General features: G+C 38.9%; 1 protein-coding gene across 1 annotated transcript in view; it reads right to left on the bottom strand.

Moving 5' to 3' along the window:
• Positions 1-20,392, bottom strand: part of slc9a8 (solute carrier family 9 member 8) — a 31,807-nt gene that overhangs the window by 9,114 nt on the left and 2,301 nt on the right. The window contains exons 3-8 of the mRNA XM_084720942.1: positions 18,628-18,708; positions 16,686-16,744; positions 5,507-5,590; positions 4,667-4,768; positions 4,437-4,471; positions 1,500-1,643 (exon numbers count right to left, since the gene is read on the bottom strand). Coding sequence (XP_084577068.1) covers positions 1,500-1,643; positions 4,437-4,471; positions 4,667-4,768; positions 5,507-5,590; positions 16,686-16,744; positions 18,628-18,708 — 505 coding nt within the window. The remainder of the gene's footprint in view (positions 1-1,499; positions 1,644-4,436; positions 4,472-4,666; positions 4,769-5,506; positions 5,591-16,685; positions 16,745-18,627; positions 18,709-20,392) is intronic.

Genomic DNA, 20,392 nt, shown 5'->3' with positions numbered 1-20,392 from the left:
CACTATGAGGAGCAGTTTCTGGTGTACAGGGTTAATTTTATACTTCTATATACAAGAATTGAAGTCCTCACACCAGCAGGTGATAAAATAAAGATAGAAAAATAGTGGAAAACACTATTACATGACTCCATTTAGCTATTTCAGAATACATTTTGGATACAGATAATTCTGAGAAACTGTTAGGGAAGTTCTGAGGGAAAGAAAGTTAAACTGAACAGAAAATACTTAGTTGTATAACCTTAGAACAGAGCTAACAAATGTAAGAAATTATATTGGTGCCACAGATGCCTCTTAGCCTTTTTCCACTGCATGACATCTAGGGGAGACACAGAGTGTACGTACTGATACCACTTTGAGATAAGGTTGTCAAAAATAGTGCTGTGACGATAATCACATTACTGTAATACTGCAGTCATGTGATGACTACGCATAGGTTGAGCTCATTACCATCAGCACTGCAAATTTTATTTCAAAGGGTCAATCTCATGTTAAGATGAGTACACTGATCTATTAATAGACCTACGGTTCAGCATGGTCACAAACGAGTAAGGAAAGCATCTTGGGATTGCCAGTGGGCGGCTAACAACATGATAACAACAACAACTGTTTTCAAAATGGCAGAAAGGATAAATAGCTACATAAGACATTCAGTGGTAGATGTATTCATTATAACTTTATTTTACCATGTCTCCAAAAAACAAAAAGACACTGCAGTTCAAGGCTGGATTACAAAGCATGTGAAATGCATGTGAACATTAGCATTAGCTAGCATTAGCATTATCTTATTTTGGGGTTAACTTCATCACTTCTCCAGCAGTTGGGAAGATTTTTCTTGTTCTTGAGAAGCTGCAGTGTTTATTAACTGTCACATGGTAACCTGTATTGTGCATTTTACTGTTATGCTGACAACTTACTGCTAGGTTTAAGTTCCTGCTCCGCTGTGAGCAGCACAGGCAGCCTCATTGTCCCTCGCCTGCATGCTGCACACAGTACACACTGCCTTGTTCCTTGAAGGAGTTATGCTACACTTACTAGAGTATGATTCAATAATGCCCAATATGTCCAGTTCAGTCTTTGTTGTTCTGCCTGAAATTTGGCTTACAGAATAAGCCAGACAGTGTTCAATGACTTTTTCTATATCACCACTGTGTGCAGGCTGTTAATTAAAAGAAAAAAATCCTATTCTGTGAGCACAGGACATTTTTCTTTTATGTCGTGGTATAAAAAGAGGTATCTATCATACTGGTATTATATCAAAGTTTAAAATTATAGTATTGTGACAAGTCAAATTTGAGAGTGTGTTTCTGAGTGTGCAACATTTGAACAGTAGTGATACTGTATTCTGAGCCTTTCATATCATCTGCAGACTTTGTGCACATCCTCCTGAGGGTTGCTGGTGGTGAAAGGCTATGTAAACATCATGCATGGACAAATGCAAATGTGCCAATGTGTGCCCTGGAGAATAAACAAGCCGTGAGGGGGTGGCTAGAGACTCTTACTTTGTGAGGACGATGGAGACTGCATCGTTGAGGATGCTCTCACCAAACACCAGCATGTTGAGGACCGGGTCCACATTGAGGGCATTGAAAATGGCGATGGTAGCTACAGGGTCCACAGCTGAGATCAGTGAGCCGAAGGCGAAGCTACAGCAAGGAAGTGAAAATGACAACAGTTAACCGGTAATCATAAGACACTTTTACTTGTACATACTGGCCACAAAGGCACATAACACAGCCAAAACCACGTCCTTTGTGTTTGTACAAGGTTGGAGGGAGGCTGAAAGGAAATGCGTCACAGACAAGAAAGCACATGTATTCATTGTGGTGGTACATCCTATAATTGTTATTTCAATAGATGACATGGTTTTTGCAGAGTACGTAAATCAAAGACATAATTTGGTAAAGTTTGGATTAGATTACTAGAGGGGGAATACTATTTTGTAAACAAAACAATGAAGATGGTGGAAAATCAGTGTGGGCAGATGTGGGCGTATAGATACAGTATGTGTGGGAACAAACAAGGAATCCAGGAGCAAAAATAGATTAAGTAGCTATGTTCTGGGATTTCCCAAAATTCTAATCAATTCTGTCTTGGCTCATGTCCCGAGTTCCCCCCAAATGTCATTAAAATCTGTAAAGCTGTTTCTCAGACATCCTGCCAACAAACAGAAAGACAAATGGGAATGAAAACATATCCTCCTTAGTGAAGGAAATGAATAGGCAAAAGCCCCACTTCAACACACACAAAGATACACACTGAAGGTCATGCTGACTGTGCACCAGTAAGGATGCACACTTGTAAGTTCCCTCTTGCTTGGTTATTTCAAACTTTAAGGTTGGCGGAAGGTGCCAGTGCGTGATACTACTATGAAATACTAATATCCAATTTCACTTGAAGTTATTCTGTACAGAAACAGTGTTTTTTTTTACACGAAAAGCCGTCAAGAACAAAAGTTAAATCCCCAGAGCAGAATTTCCCAAAAACGGGTTGCTGATTTCTTCTTACAGGATCACCCCTTCGCAAGTATAATGACTAAAATGCTTATTGTACGTCTTTAGATAGTGACCTGCAGCATGGAATGAGAGACAGAAAGCTGTTCTCAGTGATTCCAACCCCTTAATAACATTTAACACAGGGGACAAGGTCTCAAAGACACTGTAGCAAAACACAGCTGGGCTTGAGAGATCTAAGAACCACCTCCCTGTTTAAAAAGATATTAGGCCACCAACATAAACAACCATCTTATGAACAGAGCATGGTACAAACAGTAACAAAAAAGTAACATCTGGATTTTGGAAAATGAAACATATAACTAAACAGACTACTCAGTCCAGGCCTGATGGGAAATGCGTGCCACCACTACAACTTTTTCTTAGGAAGTCTTGTTTTGATCTGCTCAAGTTTTACTGCAGTATACTGTTAATACAAACTCTACACTTCCTGTGTTTGTCTCAAATGAAAAGCCCTCTAGCATTTTAGTGGACAGCGCATGTTCCTTATGAGATGGTGCAAAACATAACATTACACTCAGCAAATTCGATTATCACTGTGACGTACTTTTACAATGAAATAAATACATTTCATATACAATTTATAGGAGCAATAAGTAGCATTTGCGCATGCAAGATTTGAACACTGCAGTCCAGATGGCTAGTTGTAGCAATAGACTGTATATTAAATAGGTTGGAATCTTATTCAAGCTATACAATCTATAGTTGAAGCGAGGTGCAGCTGCAGCAACACGTCTGCTTTGACTCGTCCAAAAGAAAAAGCATTGATGCACCCATTGATCCAGTTAACACACAGAGCGGACAGATTTGGATCAACTTTCTTGAAAAGACCAGGGGTTACAACCGGCAGGTCAAGTGACAAAGCAGCAGTGAGAGTAAGTACTAATGACTTCCAGACAGACTGCATGCCACAGTCCTCCTTCCACCTCCCTGTCTTCCTCGAAGTCAAACACGCACACGCTGGTTGCAGCGGTGCACACAGCAACGCATCCAGTGCGCTCTGTCAGCTCGGCTGATCAGTGCTCAACGTACACTGTGGACTACTACTACACTGCACAGTTGAACACCAAATACCTATAGATGTGTATTACTATTCTTTTAAAATTAACTGCTAAAATATAAGAGAGAAAAAGGAGGGAGAGACTGAGACAGACAAAGCAACAGACTTAATATCTGTGAAGAAATCATTTTTGGATCACTTTCCAGACATGGCGACATGCTCCTCTGACAGTGATTTGTGGCAGGCTCAGTAAAACTCTCCCTCAGTCTTCTGCCCTTGAACCTCAGAAGACCTTTTATTTCAGATGGCAAAGAAAAGCAACAACAGCTGATTTTCACTCTCATTTTTGTCTTTTACCGTGGTATCGAATTAGGTATCGAGAATCATGGAAATTCACTCGTACTGGTATCGACCACTAAAATTCTGGTATTGTGACATCCCTATTCTGAGATTTCCTGAGTTAAGTGACTTCCTGTCTCACTGCTTACCAGACTCCATTAACATATTGCTCAATTTAGCTGTTATAAACATCTACACCTTCTACAAAATGGCTCATCAACAGACACATACTCATTCGGCAGATCTTCTACATTAATTTGAATGTTAATTAATGTGAAACAGGCAAACAAAAACAGTTATTCTGGCCTAGAATAGAAATTTCACTGTGGCTGTAGTGACGTTGTGAGACAAGTGAGTATTTCAACTGAGTATGTTTCCTTGATCTGCGATAACATATTGTGACCATTTTATGTTTTGTTTTTTGTTTTTTTTGTAGAGTAAAAATACAAATACAGATTTGTCCTTTAAATTCATGGCTTGTTGTGTTCTTTAAAGAAGAAACCAAATTTCTCTCTTTGGTTTTTGGAGAAATTTCCTGTTATTCAGACACATATTAGCGCTAATTAGAGTAGAATACTAACACTCACCTATCAGTCATGGTCATCTTATAGATCACATCAGCCTGGAAAAAACAAATCAACACACAGACGCACACTTTTACGATTTGCAACAAGGAACACTGATCATGTCAACATCCGTAGAGCATGACAACTTTTAAACAGAGATGATAATGGATATTTGAAACTACACACACGTTCTCTATAAACAAGTTTGCCCTGGCAGTGCCAGAAGTGTTAACAGATACTACAATTCTCACCTGGCCAAGGAAATAGATACCTCCTCCGACTATGAAGGCGGAGATGGCTGTGCCGATCACAGCAAAGAGCGTAATGGAGCCAATGTTCTGGAAGAAGTTACCCTGAACATACATGGACACACAACTTAAGTATTCATTGGTTTAGTGGTATGACATGTGCCGTTACATAGTGTTGCATAACATGTAGCCAACATTAAAGTGAAAAGTAGGACACAGTACAGGTACAGAGAAAATAGTTCTAATTTCACTGAGTAACACAGAGGAATGTATCTCTACAAGAACGCTGCTTTGTTAACCTGCTATGAGATATTAGCAAATTGTTTGAGAGGAAACATAAGGCCATGAAGATCATTAAAAACAAATAATATAATATTTATGTGCCACTTTTTTGCAGTTGCCAATTCATTTTAAACTTTAGATAGGATGATATGTGACAATAGTGTACAAAAATGATGACGCAAGCTAGAACTCATAAAAAGAAGAAAAAAAACTTACTGACAAAGAGTAGAGTTACTTTATGCTTTTATGCTTTCGTGTCATAACCAGCCTGAGGCATAAGCAAACTTAGAGCCTGTTTAGATCTCTGTTCACTGTTTGTCTTAATTTAATGTGAAATGCAATGTGCTGCATTTTTTAGGTACAATAAAAAAGTTTCACCACAGTATTATTTTTCTTATGGTGATTTTACACATGGCTATAATTCTTGTTCTGCACATCTGGTTACTGTTATTCTTTTAAACCGCTGAGCAAATTATTTGGCACAGAAAAAAATGCCTTATTTTTCAACTGGACCTGTCTTGAACCACGCAAATGCAGCTTCATGCACACACTCCGCCGTACCTTGTGTAAAGAGTATCCAGATTCAAAGATGATGGGCGGCAGGAGCAAAAGGAAGAACATGTTCGGTCGGAACATCTCTTCTTCCTTTTAGAGAAGGACAGAGACACTGTTACTAACAATCCACAGTCACAGAAGTAGCAGTGATCAGGTAACAAAAAACTGATCCTGACCTTGGCTTAGAGTTGCACGCTGGCTAATAGTAACAAATTGCATTGGTACAGGGAAAAGGCAGAGTTCAACCATCTGGAGCTGGGAGTATCATAAGATTAAAGGGATAGTCTGGATTATTTGAAGGAGGGTTGCATGAGTTACTTTTCAATAGTCAGTGTATCACCTACAGTAGGTAACAGTCAGCATGACCCTGGTTTTAAGAAGCTGAGAGGAGCACCAGCTCTAAAGCTTAGCAATGTACTGCTGAGTCAGCAGCAAAATATATTTTAGCCACCTGAAAAAAGTCCATCGAAAAATAAAATCAATATAAGTGTATGCCATATTTAGAACATTATATCACAGCTTTACTTTACTATCAGACAGTTTTTCCAACTGGAAACCGCCATTCTATAAGCCAAATAGTGACTCCAATATTCACAATCAGACTCCATGGGCAAAATCAGTAATTTTATGTTGCAGAGCATCGGAGATGCTGATCTACTACTGCCTCAATTTATTAGTTTATTTGTGTTATTGTGTGACTTTGATGCCTTAAAAGGATAGTTCAGATTCATAAATCCAATGACATGAACAAACGGATCAATTCAGAGTGGTATTTGGCTTAGATAATGGCATTTTCCTGTCAGAAAAATATGTCTGACGGCAAGGTGAAGCAGTGAAAACATTCTAAATATAGCGCACATTTAAAAGAGATGTAATTCCTTTTAAATGGGCATGTACTGCAGGTAATACACTGACTATGGATAAGTCTTCAAACAACTCCACATCAAATAATCCAAACTATCCCTTTAAATAAATTATACAGAACAACGAACAGGAAACATTTTAACTGAATAAATTACTTACTTCAAACTTTGTTAATGGACTTTATTGAAATACATTCTGCCATGTTTTGTCATCTTGAATGAGCCTATAATGAACTGTAATCCAAATACAATCATCCTAATGCTTTTCAGCACCATTATATATGAGCAAATTATATCTGCGTCAGTGAATAATTAAATGATTAAATGTGTGCTTGTGGTTATTATGCAACCCTCAACAAATATTCCACACTATTCATATGACCACTGAATGTCAGTTCAGTGATGATCAGTTGACTTAATATTGAGTCATCAAAGACAGGAAAGGGTGACAAGGGTGAGTTGCCTGACAAAACAAATTTGGATGTTGACTTCAGGATGGCCAGTGCCTGTACACAAACACACATACATACGTTGGTGCTCATCAGGGAGGAATGCCTGCCTGCCTGCCTGCCAGCCAATTCATGCCCTCAAACTCAACTACTGACATGGTCTTTCTTTCACACAGGCTTCTAATGTCACACTCACAAGAATGGGATGGACACGAAGTCACAATGACCTTTAACCTTTGACCAAAGTCTAAGCAGTTCATCCAAATCAACATTTGTACAAAATCTGAATAAGTTATCTAACAAAATAAATTAAGATGTTGACTTTGGGGTGGCAAAAGCGCGTACAGACACTCAAACACACATGTCAGGTGTTCAACAGGAAGGAATGCCTGCCTGCCAGCCAATTCATGCCCTCAAGCACTATTACTGACATGGTCTTTGTTTCACACAAGCTATAAAAGGACACGTGAATACCTACATAGGCTGTTTTATCTCTGAATCACTCATTCACACACACACACATGCACATACACACACACACGTTTACACAGACACACACACACACGATCCCAGTGACCTTAGCTCTCTGATTATTTCAGCGATATAATGAAATCATTGTTGCTTCTCAGCTAAATGGGCCAGCCTCCCAGATCAGGCGTAGGCATCATGTGCCCATGCATTACGCTCTGGCTGCCAATGTGTCTGTGCATGATGCACCATGTGTTCTTGTATAAGCCAGTGTGTGCGTGTGTGCATGTGCGTGCGTGCGTGCATGCGTGCATGTGTGTGTGCGTGTGTGTGTGTGTGTGTTCTGTGCATAATCTATTTTAGTAATGTAGAAGTCAATATACGGTATGCATTAGTGAATGTTCAGAGGGAAGATCTATTTCTGGGCCGTGGTTGACACTGCAGTTGTGTCTGTCAGAAAGATGGAAGAGTGCAGGCTCAGATTTACTCCATCCAGTCAACAATCATGCTCATTGTATTATGGAAGCCAGCTGGTAAGAGTCCGACTCCAACAATACCACAAGCAGATGGACAGGAAGACAATTACTTCCACATTTGGTGTGTGTTTCCTAAGAAGTATCTGTTTAGTTATGTGAAAACAACAGAGATATGTGTTGCAGTAAGTTACCAATGAATAACAGCTGAGAGGTGAGTCAGATAAGAGCGTGACCAGTTTTCTATGACAAGTGCAGATTTAATCTACAACCGGAAGAGTGCACTCAGTTTAGGGAAGATCTCTGCCACGCAACCCAAAATGAATATCTGGATGTAACACTTTTGTAATCAATATTTTGATTGGGAACTAATTTAATTACAGATAATTAAATAATTAAATTTATCTTGCAATTTAACTACACGTAACTAGTTACTCTCCAGCACTGTTAGTATCCAATTAGACAGATTTTGTCATAATTACCACATGAATTCTTGGTTAGCAGCCAAAGTCACTGTAAGCCAAAAGCTTACAGTGACTTTTAGACTGCCAAAATCTGAGCAGTTCAGCCTCGAGTCCAAGTGAACATTTGTGCCAAATCTGAAGAAGGTCCCTCAAGCTGTTCTTCAAATATCACATCCACAGGAATGCAACAGACATGAGCTCATGATGACCACTGACCACCAAAATCTATTCAGTAAATTTCTGGGTCTAAGTGGTCATTTGCACCAAGTTTGAAGATATTCCCTTAACATGTTCTTGAGAAATTGTGTCACAGGAATGGCATGACCCAAAAACATAATGCTGCTAGCCATATCTGTGGCTGGCATGGAGGCATAAAAAAGGTTTTTTAAACGTTTTGAATCACAGAAGGCCTCCATCATACAGTCATGAATGTGCACAAAAAAAAAACAAAAAAAACAATAGGCTGATCGGTCCAGTAGAATGTGAGATTAGCTGATGACAAGCTCTAAGTCCGTTGATCACACACTTACACACACACGCACACACACACGCGCAAGTGATCACATGATCCCCCTCCAGGGTTACGATGGCAGAGACAATAAATTGTTATTTGACATACAGTGCCAAAATTTGATTACAAAGCGTAGTACAATTAAGTGTTCAAAAAGGATAATACTGGGAATAGTATCAAAAACATGATGACATGATTAATGTTATAAGCTTCTGAATTAATGATCTGTTTGATCCCATTGAACGAACTAATCAGACTTTGGCTAAGAACCAAAGGAGCATGAGGTAATTGCCGAAAGATGACACAGTAACGCAGCACGTTATTTAATCAAAGACCATACAACGGTTGTCAAGATCATAACTTTCTCTCTAATGATAGATTTGTCAACAACAACCTCCACTATTCTGGCTACAAGTCCTTAAAAACAGGTCAGGTATAGTTAACCTACACAGGATGTATGCTGGAGTAAAAGGCTAAGCTCCTGCTTACTTTGGCTTATTATGCATTCAAATTTCAGGAAAAGTAGGCCGGCAAGGAATGCTTCCAGGTTACCACTTTTTCCTGACATTTATCTCTGGCAGAACTTTACCCTTCATGGCGGGTGAAAGGTCAGGAATGAATATTACCACATGAAACAGAAGAAGGTATTCCATTCATGCACTGCGGTCTGACATCTACAGCTGTAATTCTGCATGCATGCATGCATGTACGTGTTTTACTGTCATATAAGAATGCCTACTGGAGTGACTGAACAAGCACACACACACTTTGCATACATATATCTACACAGATTTAAATAAGCAGATGTCAGCAAGCCAGTACTTTGCATTACTGGTTAATGAGAGATTGATTTTAGTAGGGCTGCAATTAAAAGGAAAATTCACCACTTTTTATCTGGGTGTCCAGTCAGTAATGATGGTAAATGTAGTCAATTGAAGCAATAAATTCCTCAGTGTGTGCTGTAGTGACCAAGAAAGCTGAGTAATGGTAATGCCTACTTCTACCAGGAACGCCCATGTCCATGTTGCCATGTATCACCACCCTAGCCTATAGCTATTATTTTCTTGGCAAAAACATAGTGTTTGGTGACAAAAATCCTTATCTAGCACTCTCCCAGAGGTGGAGACTAAAATCCAAGCTGAAATAGCCTGTAGTTCATCCTTAATACCTACAGCAGGAGAACTCTGCCTAAGTCAATATAGCACGCACTGTGGAATAAATTACTTCAACTCCCTACATTCAAAGGTAAAGGTTAACTTTATTGTGATCATATAATTATACAGTTAAATTCATTTTCTGCACTTAACACATCCTAGTACTGGGAGCAGGAGGCAGCGCCTAATGGCCAACTGCAGTTCTAAGCTAGCACCTTGTTCAGAGGTACAGATAAGAAAACTAACCTGCAGCCTACATGTTGTTGATGGTGAGGGGAAACCAAAAGACTCAAAGAAAACCCACGCAGGATGTGCAAACATGCAAGCTCCACATAGAAATTTCATTTGAACTAGGATGCAAACCCACAACCTTCTTTCTATGAAGTGAAAGTGCTAATTATTATATTCTAAATTATATTCTAAATCATTTACCATCAACACTGACTGGGCAGCCACATAAAAAAGTAGCAACATTTTTAGAGCTGCAATGGTTAATCGATTAATCAATCAGTTGTCAACTATTGAATTAAATGGCAACTATTTTGACAATCAATCAATCAATCGTTTTGAGACTTTTTTTTAAGAAAAACATTAGTCTTCTATGTGTAAACTGACTATCTTGAAGTTGTGGACATTCGAGGATCTCACCTAGGCCTTTGGGAAACCATGATCAACAGTTTACACCATTTTATGTACCAAAGAACTAATCAATTAATCAAAGAATGATAGATTAAGTGATAATAATCTTTAGCTCTAAAATTTTCCCTTCAGGGGCCCAGTTATTAATAATTTAATTTATAAAGATATAAAACAAAGAAAAGCAGATGATTGTCACATTTGAAAAGCTGGAAACCACCAAATATTTGGCACAGTTTTCCTGATAAATGACTCAAATGATTTGTCAATTATCAATATCATTGCTGATTTAATTAGTGTTGATTGACTGATTAAGCACTGAACGTTAGGTCAGTGTGTACTGGATTGACCTCATCCTGACATCATAAGGAAAGATGCAGCCAAAGAAGGGGTGAAGAGGTTTCAGAAACACTGATATTGATAGACAGTAGAAGACTATATGTCGTAAGAGAAGGAAAGATGAAATAGATAACAACCAGAGAGCAGAGGATGGGCATACTCTAGGGAAGTGCTGAGACAGAACTTGAACTAAATGAGACAAGATGAATGCCAAAGATGAAGGGAGCACAGTTGAAAGAGGGTCGAGAGATAACAGAAAAATACGAGTTGGAATGACGGAGAGACCTTCGTTGGGAGTATGGGCTCCCTGGAGGCTCGGCTTTGACACACAGTGACATCACCACATGGGAAAAAGGCCCCTGAAACCACAATTAAAACTGTTCTCCCTGTGTCGCTCCCTTTCCACGGCGTGGGAGAGATCTATTAAAAGTATGCGCTGCCCTTTGGGGCTTAAAACACACCACTGCAGCCACTGAGGAAAAACGACGAGCCCAGATAATACAGTACAAGCTACAACACCAAAACAGAGAGAAAACTAAATTATTATCTGGAGTACACTGTAAATGCAAATATATTCACCTATGTGTCTCTCTCTGTGCTGTGCCTGAGAGACAAATTGCTGCTAGCATTGTTACTTCTAACCAGCATGCTATTTCTTCTCCAATCTGTGTCAGAGCACAAGGGAGAGATGGGCAGAGGAGAGAAGAGGAAAAGCAGTGAACAGAACCAGAAAAGCACATAAGGGAAAAGATCCTCATATGCTGGATTGTAGGGAGAGGACTGGAGGACAGAGGGGCTGGTAGCAAACGGCAAAGAAAGCAGATTGCTGGTGAAAGGCGAGTGCAGAGCCAGTGATGACAGGATGCTGCCGACTGAGGGGTTTGTACATCCTCTGTGGTTTGTGGGGCAGTCCCGGAGGCTTGCTAGATCAGCCAAGTGGGCCGGCTTTAGAAACATGGTAGTGAGAGGAGATGACGCCAGCCTTAAAGGTAGCTACAAGCATGAGGACACAGCCCCGTTTAAACCTTTTTAATGAGCTAGTGATGGTAGAAAAAAAAAAGACAGATGCCTTTCATTGACTGAGACGGAAAAAGATGTAGTAAGTGCAGGGTATGCACAGTTTGAAAAGAGCTGCAGTTGAAAAAATGATGCTGACAGAATCACAGTGTTGCCACTGGCTGTGTTACTCACTGAACAGGTTACATGGTGCATCCTGCTCTTAGGGGCTCTCTCAAAAACAAATAGGTCAGACATAATGGATTTGCATCATGGCCTGGGTCTTTTGAAGTCTTCAACAGCCTATAAACCACTTAGTATATCTGTGCTCCTGCAAAGAAGCCATTGCATAGCAGATTATAACTTTATTACAATATAACACAGTGATAATAGGTCATTAAGCTGCCTACTATATATGGGCAGGTGAGCAAGGGGCTGTACTATTAAGCCAGCTCAGCATAACCAGGCTTTCTTTGCCTAAGCTGGTTTGACTAAACATTAAAAGCCCCGTGGTTATCAACTTTCTTTGTTAACCCAGGCTTTCTTCTTTAGGCTCTATGCGTGTTCTCATATAAGGAAGTGTTTGGTGCTTCATTTGATTAAACAGACCGATTGTGTGCCGTCCACTTCACTTAAGAGGAACAGGTTGTTATAAGCGAGCGCTATGAGTAATATAAAAAACGAAACCAGCCAAAAGCAACACTGTTGCTGCTGCAAACAGGGCAAGAGAAGAATGCTGGCAAAAAAAGTACAAATCGAATCAATGCACTGTCGACGCCTGCCATTTATTGCTAATGTGACAACTGCACATTTAAGTTTAAACTTGATATATTTAAACATAATATGCAAGAAATGCATTTAGGTCTGACACTGTCCCATAAGGATACATGGGAATTAGGGTTGCAAATTGTACGCACTTTCCTTAATCAACCATTGGTTAAATTAACAATCAATTAATTGTTTTTTTTTTTTTTTTAAAGAAATTGGCTTATACCAAAAATCACCAAATGAATTTCCCCCCCTTTATTTCCACAGCAACATATTGCATATTCTCTAACAGCACTGCATAGCCTATGAAACATACATAGACATAAAGGCCAACATATTAAACACATATACTCCATAAAATAATTGGTTATATTTTAGATCTTTATGTGACAGTAGATTTATTAAATTTTACTTGATCCAACAAATTCTTAACAATCAATTAACTGGTCATCGATTATTGATGACTGAATATTATCCTTGATAAACAGATTAATAAATTCTCTGGTGGATATTTGCAAAATGCTTGGCAGCAAATGAGGATCGAGCATAAAAACATCATTTAGTGGTCTGCAGTTGGTTCATCTTTCTTTTAGTGTGTGGACGATCTACTGTGTTAAATTTAAAGACTTAATATCACCTGAAATAAATGGGAAAAGATGATTTTCTGCATCAACAACTGAATGCCAGGGGTGGGAATCTGTTGTGACTCTATTCTGATACAGAGGGCTACAATGCAATTATAAAATGATTAGCGACGTATCAACATTTTAAGCTTTTAAGCCAGGGAGCGCTGTCAGATTGTATCCATCTACAGTTGCCAACTCTCACCATCCAACCACCAAATCTCAAGAAGTAGCCTAATGTAGAACATAAATACATTGTTTACATGTTTACGTCTATTACACTTAACCACCAGTTGGTTCAGCTGTAAGGAACGTACAGTATTACAATATTGTTACAGTCAATGATAGTGGTGAGAACTGGGCTTCAAATTTCAGATTACTGACTTTTCTGCATCGAGTCATATTTGTTCAAGAGAGAATCGCAATGAATCTAATTGTTTATTTCCCCCACCCCTACTGAATGTATGTAGGTTATCATAATACAGTTTGCGCTGATGTAATTACAAAATACAGCTTCGTTCAGTAACATTACTAATGTACAGCTCAGCAACTTTGCATTTATAACGTCTTCCCTCAGCTGATAATCTATATCTCTCATAAAAAGAATTAGTGAAAAGACAGCACTTTACCAGCCGATTTAATCGGAAACTCTTAACATAACCTGCTTCTGACCACGTTATGTGTTCAGCATAAGTTACCATGGCGATCTAGCCAGGTTAAAAGAGAGCCACCTTTGTGAAATTGAAAACTCTGGCTTTAGACTCAACATACCTTGCTAACCCATTATTCTCACTTCGTAGTACACCCCTCAGGTCTGCTTGCTGTAAGCTAAAAACAATGCCAGAGATAGCAGTCCTGAGATTCACAGGACAGGGGTAAAGGGGGTAAAGGGGGCTCCCGGGGGCTCTGGTTACTAGTGCCGATGACTCAGCAACACCCTGGGGCCCCCAGGCTAAATAACAATGGGCCCCAGTGTGCAAGAAACATTGACACAACCTGTCCTCTTTTCCTCCCTCCCCCCCTTCACTCTGCATCTCTCTCTCTACCTCTCTTGTTCATTCGTTCTCTCACTCACTGGCAGAGAACAAGGAATGTTAATTAAAGGCTGTGAGAACCAGGAGGAAAAAAAAGGAGGGCTCATAGGGACACAAAGGGAAAGATAGCAGGGAAAGAATGGTGTGTATCACTGTGAATAGGTAACGGAGTGGAGATGGAGAAATGAGATTTGTGACAAAAACAGCAGCCAGGAAATGAATGCCTGCGCAAAAAGGCAAGCACAGAAAGAGAGATGAAAAACTGCAGCATACGGACGACAGATGTTTATTGGGACGGGATGGGTGGGGGGTTCCCAGAGAATCTGCTTTGGGAGAAATTGCATCATACAAGAACTAGTCAAAGTGTTTTTATACTCTAAGCTTGGTACATTATGTTTTCAATAAGCCAATGCTTCCACAACGCTGAAGTTCGCCCCAGCCCTCTAAATTACAGTTGATATGAAGAATGCAGTGGGTGGAGCTCTTTTGTTTATAGATTTGAAGCAATTCTGTCCTATAATTGAAGGCATCACACTGAATGAGATGCAGTAGTACCTACTTGGAACAAACCTGTTCAAAATGTTCGTGCATTGCACATGTGTTTGGCTGCATGGTGTGTTGAAGAATGTGGTTGTTTTGCTTCACGCTACACCAGTGCTTCTCAAATGGGTACTTGTACATCCAGGGGTACGTGAAATTTTTACAACAGTTGCTTCCATAAGTGTGTGTGTGTGTGTGTGTGTGTGTGTGTGTGTGTGTGTGTGTGTGTGTGTGTGTGTGTGTGTGTGTGTGTGTGTGTGCATTCTTGTATGATTAGTGGACCTGCATCATGTCTGGAACTCATCTGGAATACTACTGGACTGATTATCTTATTTTTTTGGGCACATTCATGACTGTATGCTGAAGGACCTTTGTGAATCACAATTTCTGAAAAACCTTTCTTTGTGGCTCCACACAGGCAACAGCAGTGGCAAGTGTCTATTTTCTTTGTCCACTTTTGTGAACGTGATTTCTCAAGACCACCTCGAATATCTTCAATCTTCAAAATACAAATGGTCATTTGGACTCAAGGATGAACTAATCTGATTTTGGAGGTCAAAGGTCAAGGTCACGGTGACCTCACTAAATACATTTTTGGCCATAATTCAAGAATTCATATGTTAATTATGCCAAAATCACACATAAATATCTAATAGGATAAAATGATGAGTTGATGACACTTCATATCTAAAAGGTTAAACTTCAACTTCTCTGCAACATAATGTTCATCTCTTTATCTGTCCTCTGCTCTCCCCTGTAAAATAGTCTCTAAGTGAAGACAGTGTGTTTCTCAGTGAAAATTATCATTATTATTATTATTATTAAATGTATAGAGAGAACTTGCCAAAAATGCACTTTTATACCTTTAATTAAATTCCTTCAAAGTCAATAAAGGTCAATATTAGTTCTATATTAAATTCCATCAAAGTGCTCACTACATACCTTATATGAGCTTAGACAGACATAGATGCAAACTGTAACTTATCTGTTTGGTGGAGACGAACAACTGAGAGCCAGTTATTTTATTTTTTGACAGTTTCATACCATGAACCATTCACAGCTGACTTCTCACTCTTCTTGACCATTCACTAGGGGCCACAAGAGATCAACAACAGCTCGAGTTTGAAATCTTGATTCAGTCGGGGACAATGTACATGGTGGTCATGTTAATGCTGGCAGAACTTTGCAAATCTCTGCTGGCTGCATCTGGCAGTTGTGGTGGCATTGCAGTAGGTGTTTCATCATCTGTTGCCAGCCAGGGTTCTGCACTCTACTGAGTGCTCACCTCTAGTTTTTTTTAAATAATAATAATAATGACTCATCCATAATTCCTAAAATAATTATACTACAATAAGTTCAATAAAAAAATGAGTTCAATATAAGTTCATTTTAGAGTCAACATTTCTTTTTATCAGTGCAATTGTTAACTGCTGAAACTGTTAACTGCTCTAAAACCTGGATGGATTTGTACTTCAATCAAAGCAGTAAGAAGTAAAAAAAACAAAACAAAAACAGAGTGTGAGAGTCAGAGAGTCAACAAATGAAGACGTTCAGGAAGAACATGTTTTAAGGGGATTTACATCAAAAAGCTAACAGCGCCACACAGTGCTGTATTACACCTCTTCATACAGGCATTTCTTTCTACCAAAAATGGTTTGTGCTGGTCAGGGGGTAGTGGGCTGAAGGAATATTTCAAAAGGGGGTATATTATTGAAAAAAATTGGAGAACCACTGTGCGAAACGAATAATACCAAACTAAGCAACACTGATTATGAATTGTGCGTTTACTGTGAGCAAAAATTGTGGCCAGTGCAGTGTGGACAGAAGGAGCTGTGCAGCAGGGTGTGAATAAGGAATCCAACTATACCTTCCAGTTGGCCAGTTCCTGGAACTCAATGATTTTAATGAAGCCTCCCATTAGAATCCCTGGAAAGAGCGAGCAGACAAGAAAAACAATACCACTGTTTAAATATTTTACTACTTCATATGAAAATTTCAATACAACCAAAACCCAGATGGAGTTCAAACCTGAGGCAAAGTGCTACTTTAATAGTTAAAACAAATGGATGCCTGGTAAATGTCCATAGTGTGGGGTAAAAAACTAGATGCAAACAGTGTAAAAGGGCTATTGTCTTAGTTTTGTCTTTGAGAAAGTCCCCTTGGGCCCTCAGCTCTCTTGTTACACAGCCCAGCAGAACACTAATTAAAAGGGTGAGGAAAACACAAAGACGTGTAAAGGGCAGAGATAAGCGGGAAAAAGAAATTAAGTATTAGCATCAAAGTATTGTATAAGACCCAGATATATGGGAAGATGGAAATGGAACATGAAGAGAAAGACACATCATAAGCAGCTAAGAGAGAGGAAGCGACGAGGAAGGAAAAGTGTCCCTTCCTGATTTGTAAGCAGAGTGTTATCTCTCCTCAGCAGAGTCCCCAGCTCCAAACACTGTGACTTGCTCCGTCTCGTGCAGCATGCAGAGCACGCAAGAGGAAAAGGCCTTCAGGGTCAAGACAGGTATGTGTGTCACTGAGTATGAGTGAGTGGAACTGCATAAACGTGTTAAGACAGAGACAATGGAGGGCATTACAGGAAGTGGAATTAATCTTAAGCGACCCCACACAAGGAGCAAAACTGCATCTCTGCACAAAAATAAATCTTTTTAACAACAAAGCACTTCTTAAATCTTAAGTGAGGCTGCCAGTGACACCATTAGGTTAGTCATTGCTCATCTAAGAAGACACATATTTGAATTAAGATGAAAATGATTATAGTACTTTAACCTTACAGAGATTAAATGCTTTCAACCCAGGATCCAAAATAACTTTTTGGCTACCAGCCAAATGTATTTAATATACTTGGATGCCAATTCAATATCTACTTCTATTCTTAAGTAAGTATCACAATTACAATTTTTGTTAGCTTTTATTAACACTAGACCATATGAAAAAGTTAAATCATACACTTGTAGAGACTGTATATCATGATTTCTATTTCCAAAAACAATGCACATCACGTCAGTCAGAGTATTGTTATAGTGGCACCATTGCTATACAACATATAAACATATTAAATAAAATACTTTTTAAAGTGAACTACTAAACTGAACTGTTTCTGTTCAACAAGCAAGTTGCAGCAAGAACAAGTTAGCAATTGCTAACTGAGTTAGCAATGTGAAACCTATTAGTTCTTTTCCACAGAGCAGAGAAAATGTATGGTTGAAAGTACGAGCACACAGGTTGTTTTATGTTAAGCTTGTGAAGTAAAATATCTGTTTATAGAGATATTAAAGCAATCACGATGCTACTATCTGCTAGTGTGTTAATGATAATTCCCATTATATGTTAGCATCAAGCCATCAGATTGAGTGCATTTTTTTTAATTACATAAAGAAAAAATTGATTCAGCAACCTAAAAATATAATCAGGAATTGTAACGAAAAGAATCATGGGAAGCTGGTGTAATTTTGTCCCGGTCTGAAGCTCGCTAATTCACAGCTGGACACTAAAAAGGAGGCAATAATGTGAGGAATTTACAATGAAACACCGTATGATTAAGAGAGAAAACACAAGGGAAGTAAAAGATGTAAATCATAAGAACAGGCATTAACTATTCATACACGCTCTAAAAAAGTAGAGTATTCTGGCCAACTCCTAAATCAGTCTTAACATTAGTTTGCTGTACTCAAACTGTCCCTGCAAAAAAAAAAAAACACACAGGATTTCCTAGAGAGCTCTTTAATACAGAAACACTGTATTTTCTGAGACCAAGCCTCTGCAGAGCAACATAACATTATATAAGAAGAACTCACCAAGGGACACGACAGCCACGCTCTCTGGAAGAAAATGCAGCTTGAACTTGATAAGCAGGTGCACCAATATGATGCAGATACCTGGGGTGAGTGGGGGAGAGCAAAGACCACTGAATGAATATTCAGGACAAATACATCCATGTCCCAACCATCATGTCACCCCAGCTCAGATCAGACCAAAAATAACCCTCACATCATGTAGTGTTAAGGTCTTTTCTGTTGACACTTTCCTCCACAGAACCTGCTACACACTGGACAGGGATGTCTATGAAAACATATCACTGAGCTGTAACTTGATTTCCACTCACTGAAAGTCTGAATGGAAACATCATATTAGTCTAACTATAACAATATTTTATGTAAATTAGTTCAAATACACTCGCTTGAAATAAATGACTACAAAGCAGTTGCTTGACATTTAAAATTATAGTTCTGAGACTGTACGATTAAAGATAAATGCCCCTGATTAAAACATAAAATTAGCTTGTGACAACACCACAAGGCACATACCATGTATATCAGTGTGCCAAATCAGTGTGTACGCATATTAGCATAATCTTGATGAGAAACCCCAAGGCTACAGTGAAGTAAACAATTCATACATGCCGTTAAAATACAGTGCATCAAATGAGATAATGATAAGACACAGTGCTTGCATTGAAACACTAAAGCCAGCAAAGGTCGGTTCATCAAAGCCGGACTGTATCGTCATAAGGGAGATGTTAAATTCTGGCCTAATTAAAGCAAACTCACTTGTTGATAGAAATGTTATATAATGTTAATATGGTTTCTCAGAAGGACTATTAAGGACTAATGTGTGGTTTCTGGATTGTACTCTGAAGTCGTTTCTCATTCATTGCCTGTAACATCTCAGTCAAACCACTGGTCAGATGGCATTTACTAGATCTGCAATGATTAATCAATTAGTCGAGCAAAAGGCAATTAGTTGCCAGCTATTTTAACAATCAAATAAAAAATTTCAATCATTTTTCAAGCAAAGGTGTCAAACATTTGTCTGTTCCAGCTTCTCAAATCTAAACATTTCCTGCTTTTCTTTGTCGTTTCTAACAGCAAAGAACCTTAAGATTTTTGACTGTTGGAAGCAATTTGAAGGCATCAATTTGTGCTCTGGCAAACTGTTATGAGCACGTATAACAATTTTATAGCAATGATTATTCATGAAAATAATCAGCATATTAAATGAAAATGAAAATAATTGTTAGCTGCAATCCTAGCAAATGATGATGACTCTGCATGTTGTGCTTCCCGAAACCAATCAAATGCATGCTCCAGTGAAATACTTGGTTCAGGGTTTATGTGTCTAATTGTGTAACCTAATGCATGATTTATGCCATTTCCTTGGTCTGAACCCTTCCAGTGGTAAGCATAAGACTTAACCTGCAGTGAACTAAAGTGCATAATGGGCACTTTGAGTCCGAAGAAGCACTTTATGACATTACACATATTAATGTGTAACCACATCCTTTCCCTTATCCACTTCCCTCATCCTAAATCACCAGGCACACATCTGATTTAATGAAACAGTAAAGTGGCTGTACATTTGCCCTCCATTATTAGCTGCATGAGGTCAAAGTTATATACACTGCTGGAATCACAATGATCATATTTCCTGTTGTGGATGCATTTCCTTCTTCTTTCCTATAAGCTCAGACAAACACTGGACTGGATTCCTCTTTTAAAATAATGGGCGTGGGGAGTTTTTGCTGACGGTAATATTCAGTGAGGCTGCAACAATAATGCGACT

Source organism: Lutjanus erythropterus, chromosome 6, assembly GCF_056507025.1.
Source record: "Lutjanus erythropterus isolate fLutEry1 chromosome 6, fLutEry1.hap2, whole genome shotgun sequence".
NCBI classification, from domain to species: Eukaryota; Metazoa; Chordata; class Actinopteri; order Lutjaniformes; family Lutjanidae; genus Lutjanus; species Lutjanus erythropterus.
Note: the sequence above shows the minus strand (reverse complement) of the source record. Positions and strands in the feature narration are given on the sequence as shown.